The sequence below is a fragment of the Tachypleus tridentatus genome, chromosome 13 (assembly GCF_004210375.1).
Source record: "Tachypleus tridentatus isolate NWPU-2018 chromosome 13, ASM421037v1, whole genome shotgun sequence".
Classification (NCBI taxonomy): domain Eukaryota; kingdom Metazoa; phylum Arthropoda; class Merostomata; order Xiphosura; family Limulidae; genus Tachypleus; species Tachypleus tridentatus.
Genome location: NC_134837.1, coordinates 146,963,931 through 146,991,702, shown reverse-complemented (window position 1 = coordinate 146,991,702; position 27,772 = coordinate 146,963,931). Strand labels below are relative to the sequence as shown.

At 33.1% G+C, this 27,772-nt stretch overlaps 1 protein-coding gene across 3 annotated transcripts; it reads right to left on the bottom strand.

Moving 5' to 3' along the window:
• Positions 1 to 102: 102 nt before the first annotated feature.
• On the bottom strand, positions 103 to 27,772 carry LOC143239281 (uncharacterized). Of its 3 annotated transcripts, none has more exons than XM_076480199.1 (12): positions 27,625 to 27,772; positions 27,169 to 27,244; positions 26,588 to 26,805; positions 22,551 to 22,618; positions 19,242 to 19,294; positions 14,488 to 14,560; positions 11,217 to 11,370; positions 6,490 to 6,627; positions 4,848 to 5,007; positions 3,167 to 3,263; positions 2,669 to 2,712; positions 103 to 1,605 (listed from the first exon to the last, which is right to left on the bottom strand). In XM_076480199.1, the coding sequence occupies exons 3-12, from the start codon at positions 26,782 to 26,784 to the stop codon at positions 817 to 819; spliced, it is 1,773 nt and encodes a 590-aa protein (XP_076336314.1). In that variant the 5' UTR covers positions 26,785 to 26,805; positions 27,169 to 27,244; positions 27,625 to 27,772; the 3' UTR covers positions 103 to 816. The 3 variants fall into 3 exon arrangements, with proteins under 3 accessions (XP_076336314.1, XP_076336312.1, XP_076336313.1); XM_076480197.1 differs by having other exon boundaries at positions 3,110 to 3,263; positions 27,625 to 27,771; XM_076480198.1 differs by lacking the exon at positions 27,625 to 27,772 and adding an exon at positions 27,520 to 27,590 and having other exon boundaries at positions 3,110 to 3,263.

Sequence of the window (27,772 nt, the reverse complement as noted above, 5' to 3'; positions counted from 1 at the left end):
TTATAGTTTGTTTTTGCCACACACTCACTCCACCCGGAACACTAAGTATATTTTTATATATACATCTTCACATCCAAGAGAATGTTGGAATTACTGCCAAAACATTATTTAATATTTATTGAATCGTTTTATATTTGAATGACATGATACTGCACATAATCATCAATTTCAACAATATAACGTTTTAAGTTGTATGACAGATGTTTATTAGACGTGTACGTTAACAGCATAATTAAAGATTCTTATTGACTTACAAATAAACACAAAAACCGGTGACATATCAGTTTCACAAGCAACAGGATTTATATTTTACAATGCATTGTTTAACAGCGGCACGTTATTGAAATATTACTTACAAACTTTGCCTAAGTATGTAATTTAAGTTTTATTAAAGTCGGAAAAGAAAGTCCTTTGATACCTTCATTTTATTCAAGTTTTCACAAATGTGTCAAATATCAAATGTTGCTACTTGTTTGCTTTATTAAGGAAAAACAACCAAGTTATTTCTAAAAATGTTTTATCTTAGTAATACAGTTTTAATATGATCAATGTTGCTTACAAATACCAATTCCAAGTATACCGTTTTTTATATTCTTAAGTCTCACGTTAAAATTCCATAGATACTAAATAAAATAAAAACAACGCTATAAAACATTCAAATAATCACAGAATTGATATGACATTATATTATTAACACAAAAACAAAAATAGGAATGTACATTTAAACAGATGAATGGATGCCGCTATGCTAGTTTTCTCATTTGAAACTATTATGTTACAGTTGACATTGAAAATTCATTAACCTTTTACTTTACATTATACAAGTTTTTGAAGGGGTGCATAATTTCTGACTAAATTAACTTGTATTTTCTCCAACTGAATTAGCTGAATCAGCATGGGGATACAGACAAAGTGTTCATGGCGAACAATGTTTTTTAATTGACACAATGGAGAAACATCTTTCTCGTGATGCCACTCTTGTCGTAAAAGAGTAAGTGCTTGGTGGAGTTCTGGACCAAGTAGATTCTGCAAGACAGTATAAAGTTCATCCAAACACCTCTTCGCAACGCCTTCGCCAGTACTGCGAATTCGAAACTTCCACAACAGATCTATAGTACAATCTTGGCAATGACTCTGATGAGGACAACTTTCTAGGTTACCCTGTTTGTCCTCAGATTTTCCATCTAATTTTCCTTTTAGGCATCCAGTATCTGACTGTAACCTTTGCATTTTGACAGTTTCCAAGTCAGTTCTTCCTATAGCATCGTTTTTCTGACTACCCTTAAACTTTAGGAAGACGTCGTCGTCATCTTGCTTTATGCCATTGTATATATTTTTTTCACAATTGGAGGAAGGCTTGTCGAGGGCAACCTTCGAAGAATGTAACTGGTCTGGAAGAATATCATTAGAGGCACCATCGTAGTTCCTTTCACTTATCACACATTTCATGTTCACCGAAACATTTGAAATATTTGATTCAACATTGATTCCTGTGTTGTTACCCGTTACTGTCTCTCTTGATATAGTATAAGTTGAAGAAATTTTCGTATTACTATCACTTTGGACTGGTGATAATTGAGAATGATTCTCAATTTCATCGCAGGCCTTCCGGACGCCATTCAAATTATAATTGAAAAAAATATGTAAAAGAAGTATAACTTTCAGAATAGCACTATCTTAAAATATTTAATTTGACACAATCATATCAAATACTTTGGATTATATGCTATCATTAATAATTAGTCGTGGAAAACAGGAACATGTTAAAGTGAGTTTGTTTCAGTTATTAGTAGGATTTAACTTCGTTTGTATTCCAGTGATCAGTTGGCTTTCCTTTATTTACCAAGCTTACAGACTATAATGGAATTAACTGTCACTTTTATAACGTGTTTACGGCTTAATTTACGAAGCATGTTCTATATCACAACATTTCGAACCAGAAATCTTTTGATCCGCAGCCTTATACAGATCAATTGTGAAAGAAAATATTAAACTAGGCTTCAAATAAACAGGTTTTAATTATACTCAAGAATTTTGTGTATATTTCACTGCGACATTTAACTACAGAAGTACACATAATTAACAAGGTTTGGAATGTTGAATCTCGGCTGGAATAACGAGACGCTTAGTACTAGTTCGTTACTAATAAATCTGTGATGATTACGTTTGTATTTCATTTATTAAACATTCAACAATACGTATCCATGTATCCAACAAATTTTGTTGTTTGTGATTGTAAAAGTTACGGTTCAAACGCCAAAAGCTAACGAAGTATTAGAAACCAATAAGCCTAAAATTTGCGGTTAAAAAACTTATAAACTACAGATTCAAAACCTGAAATTTGCAAAAACGGCATTTAAGGCCTATATTTACTCTCCCATAAGTCACCGTCCAATAGGCCCTTTGTTCAAAACCAGAACTCGATTCGATTTGTATTTATAAAATTTCCTTTAAAGGTCAGTTATCCTACACAGAATAACTTGTTTTCTCATTCAGGCTTTTACAAATAATCTATGTCACTATTGTAATTACAAATTAAACAAGATTACATCTATAAAAGACTTGCTTTTGATGTAATAATTTCAATATTTGACGGTAGGTGACTATGATATAAATGCTCTTATTATGAATGTGTCTACTGGCCTGTTACCAATATATTAAAACTTACCGTTTGTCTCTTCTTTCGAAACTTGACAGACTTTGCTTCTTCAGCTGTTATATAAAAAATATTGCTATTAATTAATAGTCAGTTGCAATGGCCACGTTTAACGTTAAATATAGTTAGACTTGTAATGTTTTACGTTACCACAGTAAATGCTACCCGATGGAGCAGTGGCAAGATGGAGCGCACTTAACGCTAAAATTCGGAATCCTAGCTCTGTGGTGGACAGAATACAGAAAGCACACTGTGCAGCTTTATTCTTGATAACAAACAAACCTACCGTAAATGGTATAGTTGTATATTTATTTAACCAGTTTTTGTACGGTACTAACAGATCGTTCTTAACAAGTATATCACGGTTGAGATTAGTATCTTTTACGTCAAGGTCTAATTCTAAACAGATAGGAAAGTAGCTTACAAAAAACAAAAGTAGTAATAAATTCATGCCTTTACAAATTGAAACAGAAGCGCTCCTCCTGACCTGTGTGTGCCGCGAATTCTTACTTTTCGGCTGATGTGTGTTCGTCACACCTGTACTATGTCTTCTTACATCGCAATCCGCTCCCAATGATGGATCTGGGGTACCACCCATGTTCAGACCCTATCAAAGAAAATTGAAATAGTTCTTACTTTTTAAAAGGGCATTTTTACTCCGACATGTCTTTACAACTTCTACTGTGTTTTGTCGCTACCATATAGGAATATAGGCCTAACTAAGAGCTGCATCTTGAGTTTTCTTATCTTCATAACTTACGGGCAAAGATTATTTTGAGGGGGGAAAGAGCTAAAGGTCATAATATTTGAATGATAAATGCATATTTACTTATGTACTGATTTAATAATGTACATGTAATAACTCGACAGTACCAGATTCCTCTAAATACCCTGTATAATTTATTAAATTTAAAAAACTGGTTCTGTTACGTTGATCTTTTTTCTAAACATTTACACCTCTATCATTTAAGTATTTTAAAATAAAATAAAATTACGTTTTATGTTCATGAGCTTAACAAAATTTAATTTAAACGAATAATCTTTCTTCTGTGGATCCTCATTGTAGTCTGTAATTTAAGAAATGACGAAGTTTCTTATAATGTGATATAAAACTGTAGATTAAAAAAACAAACTTGTTCAAGTAGGAAAATAAATGTTTAAGTAGAAAAACCTATGTCTCTTTGATTTACAGTTTTCTTATCTTAAATTACACTTGTATGTATTACACTCATTCCTAGCGTATAGTACTTTGACACAATGGCAGTTGAGACACTAACCTCAATTGATTTTTATTACCTTAGTTTTTTTATGCAAAAGGTAACTGAAGAATGTTTGCAATTTTTGAGACATAAATTCACTTTTAGGAATTATAGAAATGCACCTTGAAATCAATTACATTTCACATATCAAATCCGTAAACGTAGGTTTATAGTATTATGATCAAGTATAAAATTTTCTTTTAATTAAAATCTGCGCTTTGAACGTCATAATCTGGCATTTTATTCATGCAAACTACCCGGAAGTACATAACGTGAGGTACGTCATAACAAGAATTGTTAATTTATTAAAAAGAAACATTTTTAATACAAAAGTCTCATTATTTTGGTAACTTAACAGATTTATCCTATTCTTATATATATATATATATATATATATACTTTTTTTTACCATAAGCATTTAAATTATTTTAACAGATTTCAAACCGTGGTAAATAATACTTTAATTATATTTTTCACTTCAGAGGTGTCGCTAGGTATTTAAGATTGAGTTTTGGCCCACGGGCGCAAAAATTTTCCGCGTTTCAGTATGACACATTATGTTTTTCTATTCTGTTTTTTTTTTCTTTAAGACATTAAATTAGGATTCAGGTCTCAGACCATGTGGTAGCGCCTAGCAACGCTTCTGTTTGATTTACAAAAAAAAAAAAGTTTCCTTAACATTTTCTTTACAAGTAAACCGTTAAGTAACAACGATAACCTTAATAATACACTTAGAATGATAATTTTAAGAGAACTAATTACGTAATTAAATTACTAATTAATTTAGTAACTAATTAAATTACTAATTTAATTGTGTATGTAAGCTACTAACAAACTGGCATGCGCACCCACAGAGTAATACGCCAAAAATCATAATAGTCTGCCAGCAATGTAAAAAAAAACAACTTAAAGCATTAGGATATTAATATTACCTCTGAAATGTTATCTCGATTCCAGTAATGACGAGAAAAATAGTCGTACAAATGGCACTGCATTGCGGGTATGGCCAAGATTTCTGACGCAGAGGGTCGTCTATTTGGTTCCACTCTTAACAGCACAGATACGAGGTCACGAAGGAGGAGGCTATATTGACTAGATTAAAAAATAACTATTATATTTAAAGCTTTACTCAACTCAAGTGATTCCAGCATTAAAAACATTTATAACTAGTATAGTCAGTACTTAGCGTCCAAACATATTGTACCAAAACTGTAACAAAGAAAATACTCGAAAAGGTGCAAACTCCAATTAGCAACACAATTCCATATGAGAAATAATTAAAGTACATGTATAAATAACTACTAACTGCAAGCCTATTGTTTTATTATCTTCCGAATATAATTAATTACATCGACAATTTTTCTCCTAGGTTTTCTAGGGCAGTGTTTTTGAACTAAGACAAAATGAACGCGTTACATTTTCGCCCATAAATATCAAGCTTTAACAACTACGGAGTAAAATCTGTGGTTATTCTAATATAAATATCATAAGATATGATATGCAAGATTTTTATTGCTTCTTTCAGATTCTCTTTCCTAATTTTAAAACAAATGTGATAAATATAAAGCACCAAAATTAACATCCAAAACAAACTTTTGCTGTAAAGTTTTCTCCACAACTGCACTACTAATTTCACAAATATTCTACAATGCTCCAAACATTTTTATAATTTTGGGGTACTGACTTTATTTTACTGTTAAAAGCTATGTCTTTACAGTACTCGAGAAAAAAACTAATTCAAGTTCAAATCTGAAAATAACAATTCATCTATATCCCTAACTCAGCCTTTTAAGAATTACTTTACAGAAACGTTCTCCAAAAAAAACACTTTTGGCATGCTCAGACTTGTTACCCATTACGCCAGTAGTGAGCCAAATTCGATTACAACAACCTACAGAACGATTGTTTTATTACAGTATTCTTGTTCGTGTGAAAACATCGTGAAATTTCATTTAGCTTAATGGCTAAGTACGTGTGATAATCCAGTGAAAATATGGAACAAAAATCACACGGTTCTTGTTCGTGATTTATTAGTTCACATCAGTGCGTTTTATTTCTTTACAACGATGTTCTCTTCCAACTGCCTACAAAAGCAACAGATTTTTGTATCTGTTTTTGATAAATACATAAATGTAAAACGATGTTTTTACTGCAGTGCAATTAATGTCTTACAAGTACCAAGAGGTAAGTATTTCTAAAGCCAAGATCTGTTTGAACAATGTGATCAATGTTTAAATAAATCTTGTCAGTTTAAAACTAGAGTGATTCACTTATTTTAAATTGTAAAACGGTCAAAACTTGTCACAGAATCTTTGTAAAAAACATTTATTTGTCCTAGCACTGCGATCCAGATGCCATCGAGAATTATCACAAACATAAGATGTTTCCACAGTGTGACATAAATATTATCAGAAAATATTCGCAGTTTTGGTTTTAACAATAGATCAATTCAGTAGTTAAAATAAATTCTAGAGTAATTTTATTCACACCGTATTAAACAAAACAAACTTAAGTAATTCATTTCCTCAAATATACCTATACTGAACTAAAACCTCAGCCTCTTTTTAAACTTACCTTGAGATTGGTTCATATTTGCAACACAAAATAGACATTAGCAACTCTTGAAAAGTTCGACCGTGAAATGGATGAGATAAACTCGACATTTCGTAGAGAACACAGCCAAGAGACCACATATCGCTTTTATGGTCATAACTGTAATAAATTTCTTAAAGAAACAAAAATAGGAAGAAGAATAACGAATGCAGTCAATCTATAATGTATTTTAGAATTGGTTATCTATTTGTTTTGCATTATATTGAATCAAAACTAAGTAATGAAAACATAGTTCACATCTGTTCACACGCACACAAATAAAAAATACAAAAACCAAAGAAACGCAAGAATTGGTTTTATGTGAACTCAATGTTTAAAGATTTTGTTGCTTTTTACTTATGTTTATAGGCGATTGCAACTGTTAACAGTACCAACACGTAAATCTCTTTTTCGTTGGAACGAAAAATTTGAAAGCATTTATGCATTAATCAAGCTACAGTCATGTGAAAAAGTTAGGACACCCTATGAAAGCCTGTGCATTTTTGTAACATTTTTGGATATATAGATATTGAATCTCAATTTTAATAATACTGAGAGATTATAGGAATATAACTAAACAATTAAAACTGAAGAAAAGACCTTTTAACATCTTCTGTAAATGTAATTCTACAAAAATGCATATTCTAACTGAGGAAAAAGTTAGGACACCCTACCCCCTAATAGCTAGTGTCACCCTCTTTGGCTGAAATAACTGCAGTGAGACGCTTTTTGTAGCCATCTACAAGTCTCTGACATCGGTCTGAAGAAAGTTTACCCCACTTCTCAATGCAGAATTCTTTCAGCTGCGAGATGTTCGAGGGGTTTCTTGCATGTACAGCCCGTTTCAAATCACCCCACAGCATCTCAATGGGATTAAGATCTAGACTTTGACTCGGCCATTCCAGGACTCTCCATTTCTTAGTTTTCAGCCAGTCCTTGGTGGATTTACTGGTATGTTTTGGGTCATTGTCGTGTTGCAGGGTCCAGTTCTGCTTCAGCTTTAATTTCCTTACAGATGGACTCGCATGTTCCTCAAGCACCCTCTAATACACAGTAGAATGCATGGTGGATTCTACAGGGTGGCCCGTAAGTCCCCACCCATCCATATATCTTATGTATCCAGTATATCTGTGTGCTGTCCCTCATTCTCGCTGCCTAATATTATGCGACGCATGTTCCTCTAGCACCCTCTGATACACAGTAGAATGCATGGTGGATTCTGTTTTGTTTGTTTGTTTGTTTTTAAATTTCTCACAAAGCTACTCGAGGGCTATCTGTGCTAGCCGTCCCTAATTTTGCAGTGTAAGACTAGAGGGAAGGCAGCTAGTCATCACCACCCACCGCCAACTCTTGGGCTACTCTTTTACCAACGAATAGTGGGATTGACCGTCACATTTTAACGCCCCTAAGGCTGGGAGGGCAAGCATGTTTGGCGCGACAGGGATGCGAACCCGCGACCCTCAGATTACGAGTCTCACGCCTTAACATGCTTGGCCATCCCGGGCCCGCATAGTGTATCCAGTATATCTGTGTGCTGTTCCTCATTCTCGCTGCATAATATTATGCGACGCATGTTCTTCAAGCACCCTCTGATAGACAGTAGAATGCATGGTGGATTCTACAGGGTGGCCCGTAAGTCCGTACCCATCCATATATCTTATGTATCCAGTATATCTGTGTGCTGTCCCTCATTCTCGCTGTATAATATTATGCGACGCCATGTTCTGTGAGACATTTTCCTCAACATGGGCTTACATTGGCCATATTTCTCTGAAAAAAAGAAAAATTTAAACTACATGCGTAACTGAATACAACATAACATATGGATGGGTAGGGACTTACGGGCCACCCTCTATGATTGTGAGCTGTCCAGGTCCTGCTGCAGCAGAGCAGCCCGAAACCATGACACTTCCACCTCCATGATTCACAGTTAGTATGAGGTTCTTTTCCTCGAATGCTGTATTTGGTTTACGCCAAACATGTTCTCTGTTCTGGTGTCCAAATAATTTAATTTTGGACTCATCTGTCCAAAGAACATTATTCCAGAAGTCCTGGTCTTTGTCTACATTCTCTCTGGCAAACTTCAGTCTGGCCTTGATGTTTCTCTTAGAGAGCAAAGGTTTCCTCCTTGCACACCTCCCATGCAAGTTAAACTTGTGCAGTCTCTTTCTGATTGTAGAGACATGCACTTTTACATTAACAATAGCCAGAGCCTGCTGTAGGTCCCGTGATGACATGTTAGGGTGTTTGGAGACCTCTTTTAGCATCTTGCGGTCTGCTCTCGGGGTGAACTTGCTTGGACGACCAGACCTGGGCATGTTGGCAGTGGTTTTGAAAGCCCTCCATGTGTTGACTATTTTCCGGACAGTGGAATGTCTGATTTCAAAATCCTTTGGGATCTTTTTTAAATCCCTTACCAGACTCATAAGCTGCTACAATTTTCTTTCTGGAGGTCTCAGACAGCTCTTTTGCTCTCACCATGGTGCTCACTCTCACTTCAACAGTCAGGAGCACACCAAACTAAATGTTTGAGGTTTAAATCGGCTAGCCTCACTCAAAACGCTGAGTAACGATCTTCTAATCATGTGCACCTGGTGTGATACACCTGTGTGTGAGTTGAGCTATTTTAAGTGGGAATAAATGTGGGGTTGTCCTAAGTTTTTCCTCAGTTAGAATATGCATTTTTGTAGAATTACATTTACAAAAGATCTTGAAAAGTCTTTTCTTCAGTTTTAATTGTTTAGTTATATTCCTATAATCTCTCAGTATTGTTAAAATTGAGATTAAATATCTATATATCCAAAAATGTTACAAAAATACACAGGCTTTCATAGGGTGTCCTAACTTTTTCACATGACTGTATATAGCAACATGGAACATCAAAAGGCACCACAATAAATATAAAAATGTTTGTTTGCTTGTTTGTTTGTTTTTTTAATTCGCGCAAAGCTACACGAGAGCTATCTGAGCTAGCCGTCCCTGATTTAGCAGTGAGACTAGAGGGACAGCAGTTTGTCATCATGACCCACCGCCAACTCTTGGGCTATTCTTTTACCAACGAATAGAGGGAATAATCAAAACATTATAATACCCCTACGGTTGAAAGGGCGAGCATATTTGGTGTGACGGGGTTTCGAAAAATATAAAAGGAATAATAAAAATGTACTCAAAATAAAAGATCGATCGATCGATCTCTGACCGTACCTGGTTCTAAACCAAAATACCTGAAATGACATGACATGTAGAACAACTAGTCAACTTCGGGGTTTTTGTTTGTGCAGTGCAAGTCTTTTGTAGCGGCTAGATAATGAGAACCGGTTGGTAAAGAACGATTACAGAATAAACGAAAGGATGATCAGACAGATGGGAAGGTAGACAGGCTTACGAAGGGTATTACGTATTTTAAAATCGTCTATTTTAAAACCCTACTCTTTGCTAAATATTAGAAGATCTTTTATACTGTATTAGTTAGCATTCAACATCGACATTTAAGAAAGTTAGTATTAAGAAAAATATTATCCTTCAAAACGTTTGATACTTCTGATGTAAATTTAGTAGTGGTGAAAATCTACGAATAGTGAGTAAAATTGCAAGAATTAATCATTGTTTTTAAAAATATTAATAACACGAAGATAGACCAGCTGCCTCAGACGCAAGGGAACGTTCATCTTGCTTTATGACGCATACTTTTTATCATATACGATTTCTTAGTGTCGTGAATGTATTTTACCATTTAATATGGTATTGTTCATATGAGCAAGAGAGTAATGTTACGCCTACACTATACCGAAAAGCCATAAAGGAAAACTTTTTAAAATGAATGTTTTTAAAAATATTGGTAATACAAGGTTTGTTTGTACTTGTTTGTAGCTGAGCACAAAGTCACGCAATGGGTTATTTGTGCTCTTTAAGTCCGCAGACATATTGCTGTTCCACTGGGTAGCGATCATACAAGGACGTGGATGACTCAGAATTACAGCTGAGGCACAGAAACAACGTTTAAACGAGAGCTATAGTATATACATAAACAATTCACGCATCTCATAGAGCTTCATTAGGTCCATGTAGTGTACACACAAACTTCCAGTTTTGCGCTTTGGGGTAAAAACCTCAACTTTAGGCGTTTTTACCACTACTCTCCCCGTCCCCCCCATGTTGTTAATCTTCAAGACTGGCTCGAAGGTTTGTTGGGTCCATACAGACATACACGCAAATTTGTGGTTTAACATTTTGTGTTTTGAAGTTCCTATGGGCGTTTTGAGTTTGTTTTTTTACAACCATATGCAAGGGAAACAACTTTTCATGTTCTATATTTAACTTTCATTAATCATGAATCTATATAACTGCCGTCCAAGAGATGATTACTCCAGTTATTACAAATAAACAATTTAAACACACTGTGCAAATCTGCCAGCATATTTATTTAAAGACATTACGAAATTGTCAGCGTTTCAAGTTTTTCTGAGATTATTGTTGGTACGTCTGCGAATTGTAATGCACATGAAAACACTTATACACAGAGTCGTATAATTACTTGAGAATGGGAAGTTTTGGGATGAGCTATTTATCTTTTCCTATTGATATAAATCTATCAGAAAACCAAAACTGTAATATAATATTAAAGACTTCTTTGGTCACCAGCTTTAAAATGCATTACCTGTACTGGAAATAACTAAAATAGCGTAAAACACATTTAAATTTAAGGATACGGTTTCTGTTGACAGATTTCTGGAGACAGATAGTAAGGAGTGCCAATAGCTGTTGTAGCGAGGTCTTGGTTTCCTTTCAAAAACCGAGCTATCCCAAAGTCTCCGATCTTAACTATGCCAGTGCTTGTTAAAAATAGGTTCTGCGTTTTCAAATCTAAATGTAGGTCAAGAGAGCATAAATCACCCTTTTGGACAAGAATTACACACACACAACACAGATAAAGATAGTAAAGATAGTAATGATCTGATAAGTGGGAAAAAGCGCAAAAGAAATACAAGATTCTTTTATAGAACATGTAACTCAGATAAAGATAGTCACATAAACGACCTGAGAGTTAAAAAGTGAGATAGAAACACATAGCTCATTTAGGCAGATACTTCATGATGAGCAAACAAAAGTGAAATGCGAAGTAACTGCTTAGTTCAAGGTGACATATGTAAAGTCTTGGAGTACTAACCTAGGAGTAGGGGAGTAAACAATAATCAACACTAACAAATTATACATTAACTTACCAAGTATACGAGTAATCTCATAAAAGCAACATACCTACTTCATCTACCGTAAAATAAAATTAAAAAGGGGTAATGATGTTTTGAAGAAAAAGGAAGATGAAAAAAAAGACTAAACTGTACGATTGTTTTGTCATAAAGAAAAATAGACTAACCATTTTACAACTGAATAATCTTTAAAACTATTATTAAAACTTAACATACAAATGTTTTAAATAAAAGCAACTGAAACAAAGGTGTAAATGTTAAAAATATTCAAACACGTAACGAGCGTATCGTAGAATTAGGTACAAGTAATAGCAGAGTGTAACAGAATAATGTTGGCGAATGACGTTCAAAATATGAAAGTTCGAATTTCATGAATTGATTCTTTGAGTAAGTATATTTTAAAAATTATAAAGTGAAATGTCATTAAATGTATAGTATCTATGATTCCTTCTGAAAACGAGGGAAACACTAGATTAGAAAATGGACTTATTTTGAAAGTATAAATACAAATTATCAAAAGAAACCAGACCTTACTTACGTTACACATTACAAAAGCATTTTTAAAAAAAATAGGAAGTTGCAAGATTTAGTTTGGTTATCTTTAAAATGTGATAAATATACAAAGAATTACCAGAGAATTTTTTATATTTTCCCAGGTAAAAAGCCAAAGAATGGATAGAAACTGAAAAGGCACTGTACAGTTTAAATATAATTTGTTTACATTTAAACAAAAAGTAATAAACCTAACCGATAAAATAAAAATAACTTATAAAATGGTAGACGAAACATGAGATGGTTACAAGTTTCATAATATTGAATACCAGGAAACGTAGAGGAAAATTATACAGTTAACAGATTTGAACAATTACTCTAAGGCATTAACCACAATTAACACTCATAAGTTGTATGGTGTGGGTAGGTATAAAATATTGTGGTTTATCATGACAGATTAGAAGTTTATACTGCACAATAGTTTAACATATTACTTCATCGAGAAAAAAATAGTGCTATCAATATTTATAAAAATTCAGATATAGAGTACAATGCAAAAATTGGAAGAAAATGAAGTATTTTGTAAGTTATGAAAAGATAAATACGTATTTCTGTAATAACTATAAAACAACTAAACTTTGCTCAAGTACTATACATAAAAAGTATCCAGAAGTCAATGTAATGCAATCGCAATTAGCATATAATAAAACGTCTAGACCAAATAGAGAAATAAGAGATTTATATTAAATTCTAGTACATGAAGATGCAACAGACTAAACTTTCTTAATGTTTAAATTAAAAGGAACGACAAAAAATATTTGCAATTAACTTCTTAACATTTTCCGTGAACTAGCTTATAGTTAGAATAGCAAATAGTTAACAAAACAGCAATTATTATTACAGAAAATAGAACAAAAGTTTTCCACATAACTCAATTTAGGTAACTCATAGAAATAGAAAACATGAACATGAAGTAAAATTTAACTAATATAGCAATAAGAAGTTAATGATTTTATTTTTCAAATTTCGAAAGAATCAAGAAATATCGCAATTAACAGAACCGCTAAACCTAAAAATAAAATAACGAATGGATATAAACAATAAAAGTAAAATAACAAGCCTGCATTCGGATATAAATTTTAACGACAACACATTATAATAGCGTATAAACTAAGTATCACCATTCACTTGAAGCTTGGGAAAAAATAAAATTACTTTTCTCATTTTTGGTTTCATACACGAGTACCATTACCTTCTAGTTAGAGCAAAATACGTACTTCGTACGAAGCTAAAAATCCACCTGTCAATCACTAACTATAAAAAACTTATTCCATTTATCTCTATCGAGAACGATTTCAAACTCTTTTTACGGTTATGCTCAACAATATAAATCCTTGCTTAACAACAAAATTATCACCTTATTGTTCTTAAGTCAACTATGGTGTTTCTGTTGAATGTTCAATATTCATGTTAATTTGTTAGAAAGGTTTGTTTTTATTCTCTATCTTTTTACAACTTCGGTGATATAACAAAATAGTTTAATTCGAAAGTTTTATGATAAGAAATTGTAGCCAAAAGCAAAATAAAATTTACCAAGTAATGTTTCAACTAAACCTTGGCATTACGATTGTGCATTAGGTCTAATGCTTAAATCATCCTAGGAATAAGCTCTTCAATTACTAACGTTATAGAATCAGTGTTTAAAAAGTTGAGTGGTGAATAAATGATAATTTAATATTATTTTCGTATTTTTACACACAATACCTATTTGATATTAAAAAACAAAGAAAAATAAACGTTTGTTACCACGAAATATCATTCATCTTTTATACAGTCGAAGAAGTTGAAACTGTATCGAAATGTTCGCACTGTTTTATACTTCCTGTTCTATGATACGATGAAAATATTCAAGAGTGAACTAATTGAATCTCAGAGTTCACACGTAGTTTATGCTAAAAATGTGATGATTGAAGAATTACTTGTGAAAGACTAGTGAAATACGTGAGATGTAGATGCACTTTGGAGGAACAGACAAATTGTTTAGTTTAATTTTAAAATTTTCGTTAATCATTCAACAATGGTTTCCGTTATTTTTAACAGGCCTTTATACTAGTCGTATAAATAATTAGATATCTTTCATAAATATTAGAATGCATTGTTTTACAAGTTATGTACCTTTGATGTTAACATTTTTGGTTTTGACACAGTTGATGAAAACAAGTTAAAATTACAAAAAAATTTAAAGAAATTTTCTTAAAAAACTAGAAACAAAGTCATATACCTCGATGAAGAATGTTCAGAGTATGAATATATTTCAGACCTAGACAGATCTGAATGAACCAATTCAGGATTTTCTGAAACAAAAATAAGATATCTTGCGATTATTTGCTTACAGAAGAGTATACAAAATTCCCAGAACATAAAATATTACAAACTTAACAAAATTGACTTAAAGTACATCTATATGCAATAAGCGAGCCGAACGTAATCTGAAACTCCACCCAATTCTTTCATTTGCTAACAACAATAGGGTTATTATAGGAAAACTATTCTAAATTGTCTTCTTGGTTTTGAAATGTATCAAAGCTGTCACGTATTTCAATAACTCAAGCGATACTGTAGGCAACTTCAGAATCTGTATTTTATAAAACCATTATCTGAGTAGCCAGGATAAATATACACATGTACAGAGAAAGGAAGATAGGATTGGATTGGTTTGTTTTGAATTTCGCGCAAAACTACACGAGGATTATCTGCGCTAGCCGTCCCTAATTTAGCAGTGTAAGACAAGAGGGAAGACAGCTAGCCATCACCACCCACCGCCAACTCTTGGATTACTCTTTTACCAACGAATAGTGGGATTGATTCTCACATTATAACGCCCCCATGACTAAGAGGGCGAGCATCTTTGGTGTGACGGGGATCCAAACTCGCGACCCTCGGATTACGAGTCGAATGCCTTAACCACCTGGCCATGCCGGGCCTAGACAGTTAGGAAATCCCAAAGATTCTATGGTACAACGCACACGTACAAACATGCAGTATGCCCTACGATACAACGAGCGAAAGGGTTAAAGAATAGTTACGATTATGTACTAAAATAAATAAAGAACATTATTAACAGTTTTCGACAGAATTAACACCATCGTTTATTTATAAAATTAGTTATGATGGAAGAAAAAAAATTCAATATTGGCCTGTGACACAATTCGCGAGAAGCGAATTTTTTAAAACGAGTCCACATTCGAAAGTACATCTCGAAAATGTAAGGTAAACCCCAAAATAAATCAAAATTGCGTTACTTTTACTGAATAATAGACTAAAGTGATTAAGTGTACTACAACTGGTGCATGCTGCATAGTGCATGACATAATTAAAATAAAATATGAAATATTTCAAATACATCAATCAATCAATTCATTTTTTATACACAAAAAGTAGGTTTCTGGTTTTAATCATGCAATATAAAATGAAAATTATTAATTATTCAATCTAGGCAATAAACAGATTTAACAAACGTTGCTTTAGATCTTTAGAGCCCATGACAAGCATTTTACTTCAGTAAAGAGTATGACCACCAAAAACAGTAAAACTGTCTAGTACCAATATGCTATGTTAAAACCAGAATTGACGATGTCCTGAAGTGTTCTCGATTGCTCCCCTAAAAGACCCGCTTCCAGAGCATCTTTAATATCTGGAATTATTTGATAAAACGCAGTACGTCATTGAATAGCATCATGCATGTACATGCTTCATGTGATTAACATTCAGTTAGCATGCTACACAATGTATCAAGAGATTTACTACAGCAGAGGTGAACGTCTTCACACCAGTGCCAAATGCTCCAGCACAATGTAGCACTTGTTATCAGTGAAAATAATACTGTTCCAATGTCGGTAGTCCAAGGGACGTTTTCTTGACACAGTTTGGTCTTGAAATAGATATCTCTACGTTTTCTTATAGAAAAGCCACATCGAACTATCTACTATGTCCACCGAGGGGAATCGAACCCCTGATTTTAGCATTGTAAATTAGAAGACTTACCACTGTCCCAGAGGGGGATTGCTGTGGATGAAATGAGAATTACTGGATTTTTTGGTGTATAGGGAAACCTGGAGTAGTCTAGTCTGTTTGTTATGGTTTATTATGAATTTCGCGCATAGCTACACCATGACTATTTGCAACAGTCATCCACAGTTTATCAGTGAAAGACTAGAGGGGAAGCAGCTAGTCATCACCACTCACCACCAACTATTGTGCTACTCATTTAGTAACGAATAATATTATTACGTCTCCATGGCTGAAAAGACGAGAATGTTTGGTGTGACAAGGATTCGTTTGCTTGCGTTCTACATCATACGTTCGTAAACTATGTATTACAGGAGACACTGTTGTTGGTCACAGAACAAAGCACAGTAAGTAAAATTATTTACAAGAACATTAGTACACTTTTCGTAAATAAGTTAGTAGAGCGACTCCTTCTCTTCCAGCAATTAAGCAGAAGCACCACAGATTTGCCAGACAACTTTAGTAGATTAAAAGTTGAGAATCCCTGTTGTAGATGACAGCATGTTCTGTACAGATTTCCGAGCAACTGTAATATTCCTTTGTAAACCGATCCACATTTAACAACAGTGTGATATCGCAACAATCAATTCACACCTGTCTGCTCATATTGTCCGTGTTAGAATCGTCTAGTGGCTCTCAATAAAAGAAATACTCAATATCACCTGTAATGGACATTATGAACTCAGTGATTGACTTCCAAATGGTAACCGAGACAACCTTATAAGTATCAGGCTGAAAACTTTATTCTCAATTTAGATAAAATGACTGATCAGCTGACAGTGATCTAAATTAGTTTTTGGTTCTTTTGCTCTTCATTTCAAATTGTGATTACTCTTTAATCGTTTGGTCCAGCTTCCATTATGGGGGGTAAGACAGTTTAGATATAAACAGATTCATAGATAAGCACGCAAAAATCAGTCTATTAATTTACAGTATTTTATGTACAATAATAAGGAAAGATAACTATAAATAATATCTAACAAAATACTTACAATGTACAACTAGAAAATGAATTCAAGGAATTAAGTGCGAGGTTTTAATTTAATGTAAAATCATGTAAATTGAATATATGAATTGAATATGATTCGGGTTTTTTCTATACCGAACAGAAAATGGTTCATTAATCAAACATGAATAGCCAGTCTTAATATGTAATAACAGTGTCATTGTTAAAGGTTCAATTCAGACTTTTGAGATTTAGTTCATAGTAATTTAATTAAATGTTTATCTTTTAATACTACTACCTTCCATTATACCTAATCATAATAATGTTTTCTTTGGCGTCAGTAAACAGAATAATTCATCTTTGCATTAAACTTTGTCTAGATTGTATATTATATCGTGTTTTACTTCTTGACAAACTTGTTTTAAAGCAAGCACATGCAAGTTTCAACTATCATCGTAATCCAATACAATCATAAGGTTGTGTTAAGAGAAAGAATGAAAGTCAATATGAGCAGTTTTATCTTTGATTTCAGCAGAAACGTCTCTGAAAATAGTTTCTTTTTATCGCTTTCATTTTGTTCCGACCTTTAATCTTCATTAGTTTTGTAGTAATATAAAGTTTTTCTACAAAAATATACAAATTCGTTTGAATCAAGATATATGTCCTATTCTTTTTATTAGATAATAACTCTTAAGCTATTATTACTTAACGTTAAGAAATCTATCTTCTAATTCATTAAAATCAGCAATTAAATTTCAGTATGATAGATACTTATTAGTTCATTAAGAAGAGAATTCGTAATTTGGCGTAAAAAAGTATAATTTTTTAATCCAGAAAATTTAGTGCCAAGATAAATTGTCTACTTTTGGTGATATGTTTCCGTTATTCTTATTTAATTCGTTATACATTCTTTTTTGATCTATACTATTGCACGAAATACACTAACTAAACTGAATAAATAATCTTGCAATAAATTTAGAAATTAAGGATTTTGTAACGGTGAACATTAAAAACTTAGTATTTTGTTACAATAAACATTTTCCAGGCATCTCTGAAAACACGATAGGTCCAACAGATTTTGTTTAAGTTTACACTGTGATAGATTGTTTTTCAAGCTTTAATTATTTGGTGTATTAGCTATAAAGAATAACCAGAAACAGTACTTATTATATCTACTTTTTGAAATTGTTTTTGATTTTACATCAATGGTGGCAGTAAGTTGGCGTTCTGAGTTATAGATTAATATGTCCTCATGAGATTCATTGTATAATTGATGTTATTGTGCTTTATTTTTACGATTAATGATATATTTCAACATATATTTAACTTTCGTCAAGAATATCGGAATATGGCGTTAAAAATACTTAAAATAAAAATCAAACTACGTTATCCAAGTACTTACCTCTATATATATACATTGTAGTAATATAGATGCTATGACTAACTATAAAGATTCGCTACTTCCAAAACAAAACTAAACAGTTGATTTCGGTATTGATTAAACGTACTGGATCACTAGGTAAACAATAAGGCTTGAAATTATACATAAACTTGCAAAAAATCCCGCTGTAATTGGTGAAAAGCCCAGCGATTTTACTGCAATCTTGGTGTTCTAAAAGTTATCACATGAAAGTAAAATCATTTTCGGATCACATGTAGTAACCAAGTTTTAAAATAATATTGAGTTGAATGATTAAACGACTATTTTTTAAATCACATATTCCTAGATAGTCTTCCACTACAACTCTTCCTTTTTATCATGGTTTAATATTTTTACCCCAGTATACTAAAACGACGTGAACATGAAAAATAGTCCTAGTTAAGCTGACTCTAAGCAAGAACATCAATATACATTAACGTGAGTCTGAGAATATATAATTTAATACATTTATTTCTGAGGAATATGGGAATTCGATAAAAACTATCCCTTCCTAACCTAAAAATCTAGTACTTTAAATTGTCACCTTCAGTATCAAATTATTTTTATCACAATCAGATTTAAGAGTATTCATATACTATACCTTTTCTGAAAAATGTATTCCATTTTGTTTTTGAATGGCTGTGTATAAATCCCCTGGAGAAAAGAAAGTTTATTAAATCTTGATGGAGACATAACAGCTTATACTACACAGTAAAGCAAATAACAAAGATTAACAAATATGATTTCTTCGTTACATCTGATACAGTAAAATATTCAATGATATCACAAACCTAAAAATATCAGAACAAAAGCTCGGAAACTTTTAACTGCAACTCCTACACTTATCTAAATATTACTTGAGTTGTATAATTTGTTTTATTTTTTCGTATAACACGAATACGATACACCTTTATTTTAAGACGAAACATCCAAGCATATTACATAAAAGGCTGCAGTTTCTCGTGAATGTATGGATAATGTTTATCATGTTATTTTCTTGTATGCATGTAACAAGGCACATAGTATGTCGCGCGGCCAAAACAAATTGCAGAACAGAGAAAAACCACCGCCATATTCTATAAAAATTATATTTGATTCTGTATAGGTCTGTTCCAAATAATACAGTTGTAATCCTAAAGCGAATATTGGTTATTATCGAGTGCCACTTTCTTACTTGGTATGGTTTGTGTTTTCTTATAGCAAAGCCACATCGGGCTAGCTGTTACGTCCACCGAGGGGAATCGAACTCCTGATTTTAGCGTTAGTGACTTACCGCTTTACCAGCGGGGGGCTTCTGTAATTTGCCAATGTATATTAACAAAAAGTCATGATATCTAATCAAAACACCTTACGTGTGAAAAAATGTGGCCAAAAAATGCGTGAATTGCAACTTATAGGAATTAAATAAAAATTGGCGACCAAACTGATAACTACACTTATTAGCATTAATAAGAATATGACAGCAAATATTTAATCATTAGTTAGCTAAGCCGCATATTTTGCTTCACTCACCGTCATGCTCAGTGTTGTACATAAAACGCGGCCTAGTCAACTAATGAATGAATATATGCTATAAAATTCTTATCAATGCTGTAAATGTAGCAACCAGTTTAATCACTAATTTTGGTTTTATTCCTTTAAATCTCATACTCAGTCCTTTTTGTGGCTGTCCCTATTTTATTCTTACCATTCATGATTAGATAGTGTTAGCTGCATTGCTCTTATATTTACCCATCAGCACTGGATCTGGGAATCTAGCTCTTCTAAGAGAATGAACATTCAAGATTCTGGTTCTATAGTGCTGTGACAACAAATGTTATATCCCTAACTCATTAAGCATGCTGACAGTTTCCAGTCAGTAAAGTTACCTTGACACCGAGCCAATGCAGTGAGCTGTACACTACAATGTCGATTCAAATCCCCCCAGTGACACAGGGACATATCTGTAGACTCGCACCTCCAAAAACCGGTTTTTAATACCCGTAGTGGGCAGAGCACAGATAGCCCATTGTGTATCTGTCTAAATCTAAAAAAACACACAAAAAACACGACAATTGATTCAAATATTTATGCTCTTTGTATCTAAAACAAGAGTAAGCTGTTAGGGTCTACCAGTCCCCCAACTCCCGCCAAAATGTGCCCTTTTATTAAACTTTTCATTTGAGATTACATTAATCTATTATGACCCATGAATTTGTTTATTCATTCAGTTTTGACTTGCATTGCGAAAATCAAAACAACTTTAACTATAAGGTCATAGGAATACTAGGTGGTCACCTTATTTTCGTGTTTAACCAATTATTTTTATTTCCATAATTTTGTTACGAAACGTGTTTTTCCCTTCCACAAATCCACATTTTCACAGATTATTTCAGCTTATGTACTTCATTTGGGTTCTTTGTTTCTCAGTAAAACTAATAACTTTAATTTCATCTTGAAATTTCCTATATATAATTTCGTTATACAAACATTTTATCATGCGAATCATTAAAGTCTATTACAGTACACTTCTTCATTTAATCGTAATTTACTATTCTACTCACAGAAATTAATCGCTTTGCTTATTTCATATGAGAAAACTATTTTAGTCGTTTATCTAATTTCATCTGTTAAAAGAACAACCATTCAACTAATCGACTTTCTGCAGTAGAAGTTTCAGAAACTACAATCGTCGGTCTAATTCTACCCCAAAATGTTATAAAATCATTTTTGTCCTTCTTTAAAAAATATTCATAATATTTTTCTTGCAAATAAACCATCACAAATAACGGGGCAAGAACTATCATCTGCACTCTATAGTATACCTTAATCTCGCATTTCATAGTTAATTGAAATAAAATTTGTAAAATCACAAAAGCCAATTGTTGGAATTAGGACTAAACATTTTAACTTTTGCATAACGTGTACTCTAATAAATGTATTTGGATTAATACAATGATAAAAAGAAATTTATCACTATAAATCAATATATCACAAAAAAATGATAATTAATAATTAGGTTGCATTGAATCATCAGTTGGTTACGTTTTCTCCAAATATTATTTTAGGCCGTATTCCAAATAATAATATCCCGCAAGATTTAGCCATTTTAGAAGGCGTATTAGTTATAAAGCTACTCACTAAGCTAACAATACAGAATGTTTTTTACACGTGTGAAATTATAATTCGCAAGAATGTTTCAAGCATTATTAAACGTTATTAGTAAGAGTTAGTGAAACTATAAGGTAAATGGTATAGGCTATTATTTAAAAAGCATTTAATTATACTTGCTTGCAATTGAGATTAGCTCAAGTTTGTTTTTACATATTATGATTTCAAATAGCCGAAAATTTTAATTTAGGAGTTAAATTTCATATAAATATACCAACATTCAATTACACTGCATAACAAAGTTTTTGCTTCTTGAACATTGATTGGTGTTCCTTATAAATTTGTGGCTGCTGATCACGAAAATCACATCCAAATTTGCCCATCACGTACCGTTTCATCGAAATCTTCAGTTCTGCTACAATGGAAAAACGATATCAGGGCAACTGGAATCCGTCAATGCTTGCTGACTACTGTTGGACACTGCAACGTGATGCACCGGACATTGAATACAAACGAAAATCAGGAGCAAAACACTTTTAATTAAGTTGAACTTAATAGCGTATTAGAAACAAACGCAATTAAATACGTTATTGCCGGTAAACAGTTAACTGTCTATTTCTCAGAGTTCATACGTGATGAAGCAAAACCAAAACTATATATTTGTGCATACCAACCAGGTACCTGGCACAATCAGCAAAAACTTTTCAGGAAGCAAAACTTTAAAAGAAAATGTTGTGCAGTGTTATTATATTTGTCAATTTTATTTCTTAAAACAAATATATTTTAAGTAAGAAATCTTACTTAATAAAGCAATTCTTACCTCCATCTGCATATTCCATTACAATGCTCAACTGGGCCTTTTCTTCATCCAAATATGCATCTTTGTACCTATGGGGAAAATGTTTTCATAAAAATGTAAAAACTCCTCGTGTAATATGGAATTTAAAATGAATTTTTGTAGGCAAACCTAAAGCATGTTTCTATTCATTGTGATTCAAGTAAATCTGGTATTAAATGGAAAGATAACTTAATAATTACACATTTTTTGTTTCAAAACTCATGGCCAGTTGTATGTGCACTTGGTTAGAATTTTTATCCACCTTCACCACTTTCAGAAAATGACAAACAACGCCTTGCAATCATTACTATGATAAACAGGTTTTTAGCTGTAGCCCTTCCAAGAAATTTACTGATTACAGCGGATGTGCTCGAATAGATTCCTAACCAATTGCACTATGTAACAAAATGTTTACTTTTTCTTGTTCCTGGGCAGAAAGTGTTATTTCCAAATTGCTTATGCATAAAATAAATGGAAAAGACCTTGCTTGTCGCCTGGGTAATGAAATTTTCAAATTTACCCATTTTCCAGAAAATTCCAGGTAGATTCAGTGCTGAGTAGCTGATAGAGAATTTTCTCGAACTTACAAGAATTTTAAAAACCTTTTAGAATGTTGTAGAACTTACAAGAATTTTAAAAACTTTTTAGAATGTTGTAGAACTTACAAGAATTTTCAAGAACCTTTTAGAATGTTGTAGAACTTACAAGAATTTTCAAGAACCTTTTAGAATTTTCTAGCACTTTCCATGGGTTCAGTTTAATTCTAGCTGCTTAAGTGAACACACAGACCTATCTGATTTTATCAGAGATGGCATCAAGAAGCTGCAAGCATTCTCCAGACCCATTCTGCTATGTATGTGGCCAATTTATCAAGACAAAAGCGAAAAAATATTCTGTGACAGCATCTGCTAAAATGTGTGAAACCTACAAGGTATATTTCGGCATGCCTGTCGAGGATCAGGACAAACGCTGGGCAGCTCATTTTCCTTTCGAGCACTGCAAAAATACTCTAGAAGGTAAGACGAACAATTTTGCTTGCTTAAATAGTAAGATTTTATATTATACAAATTTTAGACCATTTAAACTTTAAATATATTTTAATTTATCTTTGTAAATTTCCAACAGTAAAGAAAAAACATCACAAAATATTTTGCATAAACCTCTTACACATTAGTTGTGGATGAAATAATTTTATTTTGCTCTTTTGCAGGATGGTACAGAGGGGTAAAGAGAGCTATGAAGTTCTCTATTCCAAGAATTTGGCGTGAACCCAATTATTACTCAAGCAATTGCTACTTCTGCATGATGAACCCTTCCAAATGTCGGACTGGCAAGAATGCATCTGCTATAATGTATCCGGGCCTTCCATCATCCACCGCCCCAGTGTTACACTGCCCTGAGCTCCCTGTACCCACTCCGCCAGAGAGAAAGTCATCTTCAGAAGAGAGCAGCAAATCAGAAGAGGAGGTGGACGTTGAAGATCCAGCTTACAATTTCAGAGGTGCAGCTGGTGAGAGAAACTCATACTACCAACTAAAGAGACTTCGATGACTTGATCAGAGATCTTGGTCTAACAAAGTCGAATACCGAGACTGTATTTGGGGGTTGCTACGTGAAAGTGATTTACATTACAGTCGCAAATCTCGAAAACTAGTCACTTCTAAACATTTTTGTTCATTTATGTATAACTTTAGTATAAATACATGTAAATCTTAATTCATATGTTATTTTATTCAAACCTTATGTAAATGAAAATGTGCAAATTTGCCCGTTTTTACATACAAAATAGGTTAATTTCTAAGTTTTATTATCCAGTTCACAAAAGCAAAGTTTGAAGAGAATAATCATTTTCTGTACTTTTACAACATAAGCAATTAAGAAATAACACATACTCTCCAGGAACAAAATTTGTATTACATAGTGTGTGTTTTTGTTTTTTGAATTTCGCTCAAAGCTACTCGAGGGCTATCTGCGCTAGCTGTCCCTAATTTAGCAGTGCAAGACTAGAGGGAAAGTAGCTAGTCATCACTACCCACCGCCAACTCTTGGGCTACTCTTACCAACGAATAGTGGGATTGACCGTCACATTATAACGCCCTCACGGCTGAAAGGGCGAGCATGTTTGGTGCGACCGGGATTCGAACCCGCGACCCTCGGATTACGAGTCGAACGCCTTAACGCACTTGGCTATGCCGGGCCCGTGTTACATAGTGATTAGAGTCTCGAGTTTTATCCAGACTGTATGATTCCATTCCGCACTATTTCACGTTCTTCATGGCCTCAAGAGTAAATTTTGACCAAGTTAGTTTTGTTACATCAAAACATCTCTAGCAGCCTTTCTTTTCTTTATTGAATTACTCAAAGGTACAGGTGATTTTGGAAGGAGTAGATAGTGTAAACTGCATCGCAAACTTACATAACCAACATTGTACACAATAATTATCTCCTTTCAAAGATCTTTGTAACATTCTTTTATCACATAACATTGTGACTCAAATTCTCCAACTGGCTGTCTGTAACAGCTGCTGACCTTTATAAATACTTCGTTCCAGTCCTCAAGGTTCACATGTAAGCCAAGTGTATTGATGAAGGAATTCATTACTAGTTGGAATGCACTCTCCTCGTCATTTTGAAGCTGCGATTATTTGATCTGCTCCGAGAACAAGAACAGCTTTATGGTTCACCTAACTGTTCTAGTTATACTTAATTCAAGTTAATAATAATAAAGAAGTAATAAATTATTGGTGTTAAAAATAAATAATAACATGTTATAAACACACACCTTAATTATTTATTTGCAAGTAACCTGTACGAAATAGGTAATTTTAGTTCATTTAACTTATCTGTTTACACCATTACAGTTTTGTTCATGTAACTTATGGCAAATATTACCTATGCCGTTACCAATACTATGATTTGTCGATTCGAAATCGGTCTGATAAGCCGTGATCTTGAACGAAAGACCTCGTCAGGACGGAATGTTGCAGGTTAGTGTGGTTAACATATTTTTCTTCCTTTCTTACAACTAGAATTATACAAACATTTCCTAGCCTTAACAGGTTCTGAAGCCTCTCCTAAATAAGACGATTCTAGACAAATTTCCAAACCATATGAAACCTCAGTCTCAAATATCTAAAATGTGTGGAATTAAAAAATGTCACCGTTGCTGTACTCAAGTTCCACCACCCCAATCCCGGCAGGTTATTGAAATGTAAACACAGATTGCCAATGTAACAAGGACACAAGTTCTCGGATTGAATCTAAAGGTCATCCCGTGTGATCAGTTACTACAACTACTGCGTTATGTATGATAAAGTGCTTATAATATCACCTAGAAATAGAACTAGCTTAAAACAGACGACGCAATGCCCCGAAGCATAATCTTGTCTTATCTTCTGAAGGTAAAACTCGCTCCTATCATATCTTTGCCCTGTAGTCCCTGAATTGCTTTTTCCGCCATTAACATCACCTCCCCGCTTCACGTTTTATTCGAATATCTGAAATGGACTGTGGGCTATAATGAAAAATGTTAGTGCCTGGTGAGTTGCGTGCTTACGGCTGCGAAGAGCAACTTAAGTTTTTATTCTGAATGAAAGTTGAAGCGGGGAGGTGATGTTAATGGCGGAAAAAGCAATTCAGGGACTACAGGGCAAAGATATGATGGGAGCGAGTTTTACCTTCAGAAGATAAGACAAGATTATGCTTCGGGGCATTGCGTCGTCTGTTTTAAGCTAGTTCTATTTCTAGGTGATATTATAAGCACTTTATCATACATAACGCAGTAGTTGTAGTAACTGATCACACGGGATGACCTTTAGATTCAATCCGAGAACTTGTGTGCTAACCCTAAATTATTATTTATTTTATATAATTCGATGTAATGTCATAAGGGTAAAAACACCCTACATTAGAGTTCATATTTAAAGTGATGGTAAATTATAACTATTAAATGGAGGGTTAGTATTAATGTTGCTCACCATTAATTTAAAGTGTGTGTGTTTATGATTGTAATATCCTACCTGATTATATGTTGATGCCTACACTCTGCTAATATTATAACCTCCGAAACAGCCTGATGTCGTTCGTAAGAAGTCATTCCTCCGAGTTGTATTTCTTTAATGACATATCGACGCTCACTGGTTTGAGATTTTACCAGCCACACCTGGCCAAATGTACCAGAACCAATTTGATAAAGTTTGGAATATTTTGAACTCATTGTGGACGTCAGCAGTCAAATCTGGGAGCATTAAAAAGTTAATCATAATTTTACTTTTCGACAATTTTTACGAAGTTAAATATAGATGTAATATTTAATGGGTTCCTATAAAATTGACTTGTACAAGTGTTCAATTTACCTATAATTATTACAAAAATTCTGTCTCATAAACAAAGTACCAAAATTATGACATAATTTTCATTTGGGTAAAACTCGTATTTTTTCATTATAGAATAGCTGTCATTAACTTCAATAACTATTCAATACCGTGGTATTGTAGTTAACATAACTACAACTTTAAAATATTTTAAATTAATAACGCCAAAGGAACTTGACCTACTGAATACTAAAGACAAATTTGTTAAAATAATATTTCAGTTTTACCCTGTTATTTTGCTTCGAAGTTTGATGTCAATGAACACTGCTAAAGCCTCAGATATTTCATGCAGTATCAATCATCCTAGGGCGAAGGTTGGGTACAAATATCAGTACAATAATGAATAGAGGTTATTATTTCAAAACAATGATAAGAACAGTTTTAAAACATAACCACATGATCTTTTCAAGTATTTTCTCTTATAATTATAACAAATACATAAACTATTTTACGATTAAGCAAGTGTTTAATGTTGTTTGTAATTTGTATAAATAATATTTCTATATATTTTTATTTTATTTACAAATATAATAATAACTTATGTAACGTTCAAAATTAGAATATTACAAGTTTACAACCATTAATTGCGAACTTTAACGTTGTCATAAAAATTCCAAATTTTCACTGATCAGAAACAAGACAATGACAAACACTTAGGCAAAAATATTAAGAGCCAATATTACCTTCAACGAGGTCTTTCTATCGTAGGTTAAAAGAACACACACCTTAAGAGTCATACACTACTACAAAACTACTTTACTTGCACATCTCATACAACTACCTATAACCCCCATCAAATAAAAAGGTGAGTTTCCGCTTTAGCCAATAAAA

What these genes read in the sequence shown, in the direction of transcription:
- LOC143239281 (XM_076480197.1), bottom strand. Translation starts at nt 26,784, where the DNA reads ATGAGTTCAAAATATTCCAAACTTTATCAAATTGGTTCTGGTACATTT. An exon ending in GAATACATTTTTCAGAAAAG is followed by an intron (nt 14,561 to 19,241) that starts GTATAGTATATG and finishes TTTTTGTTTCAG; the next exon opens with AAAATCCTGAATTGGTTCAT. An exon ending in TTCGAAAGAAGAGACAAACG is followed by an intron (nt 1,606 to 2,668) that starts GTAAGTTTTAAT and finishes GGCGTCCGGAAG; the next exon opens with GCCTGCGATGAAATTGAGAA.